The following is a 6,106-nucleotide window of genomic DNA, read 5'->3' on the forward strand; positions in this document are numbered from 1 at the left end:
GTTTTGTTTGTACAAGTAACTAGTTGCTATTCAAGTTGAATTTTAAATTTAAGTTTATACGCGTAATTTGTTTGTTGTAATGTCTCATATCAAACCGATGAAACGTAAAATTTACCAAGAAAGACGGGCTTTTCAAGAAAAATGGGGCTATGCATATTTTTTTACTTATTCTAATTCTCTTCCAGTATGTTTGAAAAATTAAAATGGAACATGTTATGGATATAGTTATTAAAACAGTGAATTGGATTAGATCCCGTGCATTGAATCATAGACAATTTAGTACACTACTCGATGAAATGGATGCTCAGTATGGTTGTTTAATATATTACAGTGAGGTAAGATGGTTAAGTCGTGGAGCAGTTCTACAAAAATTTTTCTTAGACTGTTTTATGAAATCTAAAAACAAGTTTGTTCCAGAATTAACTAATAATGATTGGATTAAAGATTTAGCTTTTCTTGTTGATATTACTGCACATTTGAATATTCTCAATCTACAATCACAACGAAAAAACAAAGTTATCACAAATATGTACGACTCAATTAGTTCATTTATGATGAAATTACGATTATGGGAAACTCAACTTTCATTAAATAACTTAGTACACTTTTCTACATTAAAACAGTTATCCACAGATGGTAATGATGGTAAAAAATATATTTCACACATAATATTACTAAAAAATGAATTTATGAACAGATTTGCAGATTTTCAAAAGTATAAAGATGATTTTCTACTTTTTAGTGAGCCATTTTCTATAAATGTAGAACATGTGAAGGAAGATTTACAACTCGAGTTAATTGATTTGCAATGTAATTCTGTTTTAAAATCAAAATTTGAAACTGTAGGAGTCCCAGAAATTTTTAAATATCTTGGAAATAGTTATCAAAACTAAAGAAACACTTTTCTAACATTTTATCAATGTTGGTAGCTCTTATGTATGTGAACAATTATTTTCTCTCGTGAAATTAAATAAATCAAAAAGTCGGAATCAAATTTCAAATGTCAAACTACAATCTGTTTTACATTTGGCATCAAGAAATTCTTGCGCAAATATAGACGACTTGGTTCAAAAGAAAAGATGTCAAGTTTCAAGTGCAGCTCAAAAATAAAAATAATCAAATATTCAAGCTATTTTTAAATTTTAATTATAATTTATTTTTTTAAGTTAATGTTCATTATATTTTTTCAATGATAATTTTGTAGTAATAATAAGTAAATAAATGGATTTTGTATGTATTTTTGCTTTCATTTTGTCTTTAGTTTCTAGAATTTAGCCTGTAGGTAATTTGAGTTTTAGATCACTGGTCTACAGTATATATTATATATTTCATGTATTTATATAATATACCTATACCTACCTACCCATCTTACCTTATAATGTTAATGGGCTTGTTTTTTGGAGTGGGAATGAGACATTTTATAAGAATTAAATATCTAATAAAAATGTTTTACCGTTTGTGGTTTGTCTGTTTTTCAACTTTGTTGGAAGAGCATCTAAGCCGTTTCTATCATTTCGTTGTTTCAAATGTTGTGTCTAAATTTCAAATACACTCACTGCAGAGATAAGATACATTTTTACAGTTCATTTTAATATTATAATTTATGAGAATAAATTCGTATTCAAATATGTTGAAATATCAAATAAAATAAAAAAAAACGGAGAACTCACTCTGTTGTATAGTCGGTGTCGTATGTGTCGGTCAATGAGTCTAGCGTCCAGGTCATTTCATAATATTATAGTGCCGTTTTTACCAATTAGCTTGTAACGTACTATAATTACACTAATGTATGCGCTAAATAAAAATTAAATATTTTAATATTAAATCATTTTTTTTTTTATGAAAAACGACTCTGAATGAGGTGGGTGTATGACGCGTTGACACCGTTTCGCATTACATTAGTGCCGGTATTCTATTAATTTATTTTTCAATTAGTAATATTATACAGCACGTTCGACATGTTGAAGACATCAAGTTTAAAACAAATGTTTAAAAAGTGATTTAAACTAATAAAAAATCATCATTGAAATTTGAATTAAAATTTAACACATCCATTTCAACTGCAAACTACTGTTCAGGTACTCTGTAACGATGATAATATCCACTATAATGGTGTGATAACGTTCGGTAGCATGCATAGACGTTATAAACCAACGGACAGCGCTTAGAGGGAGAGGTCAGTGGTACGATATAGAGTAAAAGAGAAAAGAGAACGTGGGGGAAATGCAGTGTTAGTCTCATACGTCTATTGTTTCCCTATTCATGTTCTTTCTCTTTTTTTTTCTCTTCGTTCTTTCTCCTTTCTTTCTCTAATATTATGATTCCCGCGCATTGACGGCATTGTTGGCGGAGTGGAATCCGCAGACTGTCCATTAGTTTATAGGTACTACTATGCGATAGTGCAGCTGTCCGTCCCGCGGGCATCAGCTGTGCCCAAGCACAAGGAAAACGCCGACATACGCGTACACACACGTCACACACACTATCACACTGGTTGAGATTTACCACGATTAAAGATAGTATGGTTGCACAACGAACCATAATAAAGTGATGCTCCGAGTTCCCTTGTTATCACAACGATTAGCGGAACCGAGCATTGGCGCTCCAAGCGTTTAAATATTGAATCATATATATAAATCATATAATTTGTATGCCTAGTAGTGGCTAGTATTTAATTTTTACGCCATCAGCACTAGTAAAAGCTTCTAGAGTGTTGTTGATAGTAAAAGAAACTATGAGCATCATTAAAATTGTTTCTTATCATAGTTCGTTGGGCAACCATACTATCTTTAGGGCCGTTCTTACAATGTCCGGTAAAGTGTCGGTTAACGCTAACCGACTGATAACAGATTTTATTACCGGCAGAATTCTTCCGGTTAAGTGTCGGTTAACTTTAACCGGACGTCGTAAGAACGGCCCTTAATCGTGGATTTGACCGTGGGCCGGCCATAGATATATATATTAATAATATATATCTATGGGGCCGGCACAGTTTGCTATCACGTTTACCTCGTTGTTATCAATTATTAATCCACTTGTAGCACGAATACCTACCGGCCAACCAAAATAATGTTACCGATTATCACGCAGCGCGGTAGTTTTTTTCGCGTTCAATGTGCGACGCGTCCGACGCTCGTCGTATGTACGTCGTACTTTTATTCTGCGTCTCCACTGGTGAACACGACGACTGAGCAGAACACCGCCTCGCCGAGGACGTCCTGGTGACGACGCGAAATGGTAACGATATTATTAAATATTTACAACTACAACCTTGGCCGGTATTCGTTATTAATTGTAGGTATGATTATTATTATTATGTAGGTACGCCGGTAATCACATAGGTGCGGTACTCCGCTAAATGCAGTTTATGCATCATTATTACATCATTTGTTTTTTTTTTTTAAGGTGGCCCTCATTTACGGCAAAGTTTTTGTGCCGTGTGGAATTTTCCTGGCCACAGATAACCTGCCATACTCCTGTATTATTAAAATAAACGCACGTTTAATTCTCCCATCAACTAGCGATGTTATTACTTATCCTTAATATTTTTGCAAATCCCACGTGCTCCGATTTCCGAATCTCGGCTGTGGGTCGGCGATCTTACAACTAAGTTTTCGTCAACGTAAGCTTCACGCCACGAATCTGCGGGTTAGCCACCGTGTGTGACGTTATAAACGTCTCTCTAACAAAAGTCCGGTTTATTTGTATAATATATTTATTTATGAGTTATTCATATGTTTATGTAAACAATATTATACTTTTGTACGAATTGGTTGGGTTGGGAACCAAGGTAAAAAAGTAAAAACTGTTTAGGGTTTGATATAACATTTTATTTGTAAGTTACACCTTAAAAAATAAAACAATTATTGAAAATGTGAACAGCAAAATTTGTTTCCTGACTCCATGTTTTTTTTTATACACAGGCGACAAACCAGCCTCCCACAAAAATGTTCCAGCCGCAGTCGACAACGCAGCTGCAGGCGACAAACCAGCCGCCCACAATTATGTACCAGCCGCAGGCAACAAACCAGCCGTCCACAATTATGTACCAGCCGCAGACGACAAACCAGCCGTCCACTAATATGTACCAGACGCCGTTGATGCACCAGCAACCGTTGATGCACCAGCGACCGTTTATGCACCAGCAGCCCGCAACATACTCGGTAACCACCAGGTACCAGGTGCCGAATATGTACCAGTCGCAATTCCCACAATATTACCAGTCGCCCTTCATCATGAACCAAAACCAGCCGTCCGCGACTTACCAGCATCCCGCGGCTTACCAGGCACCCGCTACTTACCAGCCATCTGCCACTTATCATCCGCCCGCGACTACCCAGCTGCCCGCGACTACCCAGCTGCCCGCGCCATCAAAAAAAATTAAATTTAGTGAGTTAAATGATTTATTCAACTTTAGTTAATATAATGTACCAAGATTAAAACATTTTGATTAAAATTGATTACAGAATGCCTAATATGTCACAAAACAGGTCACCAGGCGGCGGAGTGCCACGGGCGAGTGCACCAAGATTCGAGGAGTAAGATTTAATTATTTATTTTATACATTTATAATAGGATTATGATAATGCTATACAATTATACAGTGTTCGGTATAAATATCTATGATTTGTAGCTATATGGTTAAAGTAGTTGATGAGGATTGTATCTGTAGCTTAAAATTCACAAATTTCATTAAATTTATTTTAATCATAGAATTTTTATCTACTGCTTACAAAAATACAAAAATAATTTACCTATAAATTACCATAACCTAACAAACCCTGATACTATAGTATGTTGTATAATATATTCTGTACTGTAGCCTGTATGGTTAAATTAAGTTCTTAAGACGACCAGGGAAATGGCTTACATCAACTTTCAAAAATTCAAACAAGTAATACAGTAAATTATGTTTTTTTTTTAAGATTAATAACATAATAATATGTGGTTTTACAAAGCGTTTCCCATGATTTTACGGTAATTTTTTTTAGATTTTAATTTTACATCATATTAATTTAGTCCCTGTATTTACAATTGGTTTTCATTAAATAATTTCCAATACTGCAATCTCTTAGTATTAAACTTACTAAATAGTAAATATACATATTTAGCATTATTATAATAAAATAACTGAGACGAATAAATAAAACAAAAAATTCTTAATAATAATAATAAAAACAATGTGTTAGGTTTTCAGAAAAATTATGTTTTTTTCACGAATAATAGATATTTTTTGTAAATAAAACTTAAATTTTTAATCTTATAAAATACCTATAACATTAATTCTAAGTTCACCTAACATAATATTAACAATAATAAATATTATACATTATACCTAATACCTAGGTGCTATATTTAATGATTTTGATTTTATTAATTCGAATAAGCATATTATTAAACATAAGTACTTAGCAGATATATATATTTTTATATTTATACTTGTTATGTATGAATCTAAACAATAATATAGGTATTATCATTATTCATTATGTTAAAATACTAAAAAGGTACTTTAAATTCATTGATTAATCTATGTTTCAGATAGGCAAAGGGCACCAGTCGAAATAAGGCCACCTAGAAGAGGTAGAAGGAATATTAGATTCATGACTACGAGTTGTAAGTTTCAAACACATTTTAGTATACAAATACATAATACTGTTAAACACAGAAAATTATTAAATATTTATCTAGATAAAATAATATATATATTTTTAATACAATCTCTTATATGATGAGCTAACAGATAAATTTAATTTTTGAATTTGTAAACAGAAATTAATTGTATTTTATTTTGTAGATGAACCAGAAACAGAAGGAGAAGCCAAGCGTACGGAAGAGTAATTTATTCATTTTATTTTATAATAAACATTTTTTAACAAAAACTTGACTTTTTATTTATATTATGAACCCTAGTTTCAAATAAAATAGGAACAACATTTTAGTCTGGTATCTTGCAAGTGTAACTACACTTATACATTCATTATTCATTTTGATGTAAAAAGTAAATGATTTAACTTTCCGGTTGGGTACAATTTTGTTTTTTTTTAATTGTTACAAAAATAAATAATTAATTTACATAGGTAAATGAAATAAATATAATAATATA

General features: G+C 32.1%; 2 protein-coding genes across 3 annotated transcripts; both read left to right on the forward strand.

Annotated features, from left to right (window-relative positions):
• Positions 1-203: 203 nt before the first annotated feature.
• On the forward strand, positions 204-893 carry LOC100162641 (general transcription factor II-I repeat domain-containing protein 2B-like). The gene is made up of 2 exons (XM_008186865.1): positions 204-645; positions 766-893. Exons 1-2 carry the CDS (start codon positions 204-206, stop codon positions 891-893), a joined length of 570 nt encoding a protein of 189 aa, XP_008185087.1.
• A 2,080-nt stretch (positions 894-2,973) lies between these two features.
• On the forward strand, positions 2,974-5,882 carry LOC100164723 (uncharacterized). Of its 2 annotated transcripts, none has more exons than XM_016806075.2 (5): positions 2,974-3,294; positions 3,924-4,389; positions 4,467-4,538; positions 5,542-5,616; positions 5,798-5,882. In XM_016806075.2, exons 1-5 carry the CDS (start codon positions 3,235-3,237, stop codon positions 5,839-5,841), a joined length of 717 nt encoding a protein of 238 aa, XP_016661564.1. In that variant the 5' UTR covers positions 2,974-3,234; the 3' UTR covers positions 5,842-5,882. The 2 variants fall into 2 exon arrangements, with proteins under 2 accessions (XP_016661564.1, NP_001155640.1); NM_001162168.2 differs by having other exon boundaries at positions 3,107-3,237.
• Positions 5,883-6,106: the final 224 nt, after the last annotated feature.

The sequence above is a fragment of the Acyrthosiphon pisum genome, chromosome A2 (genome assembly GCF_005508785.2).
Source record: "Acyrthosiphon pisum isolate AL4f chromosome A2, pea_aphid_22Mar2018_4r6ur, whole genome shotgun sequence".
In the NCBI taxonomy this organism is placed as follows: domain Eukaryota; kingdom Metazoa; phylum Arthropoda; class Insecta; order Hemiptera; family Aphididae; genus Acyrthosiphon; species Acyrthosiphon pisum.

What these genes read in the sequence shown, in the direction of transcription:
- LOC100162641 (XM_008186865.1), top strand. Translation starts at nt 204, where the DNA reads ATGGAACATGTTATGGATATAGTTATTAAAACAGTGAATTGGATTAGA. An exon ending in ATCCACAGATGGTAATGATG is followed by an intron (nt 646 to 765) that starts GTAAAAAATATA and finishes CTATAAATGTAG; the next exon opens with AACATGTGAAGGAAGATTTA.
- LOC100164723 (XM_016806075.2), top strand. Translation starts at nt 3,235, where the DNA reads ATGGTAACGATATTATTAAATATTTACAACTACAACCTTGGCCGGTAT. An exon ending in GCCGGTATTCGTTATTAATT is followed by an intron (nt 3,295 to 3,923) that starts GTAGGTATGATT and finishes TTTTATACACAG; the next exon opens with GCGACAAACCAGCCTCCCAC. An exon ending in ATCAAAAAAAATTAAATTTA is followed by an intron (nt 4,390 to 4,466) that starts GTGAGTTAAATG and finishes AATTGATTACAG; the next exon opens with AATGCCTAATATGTCACAAA.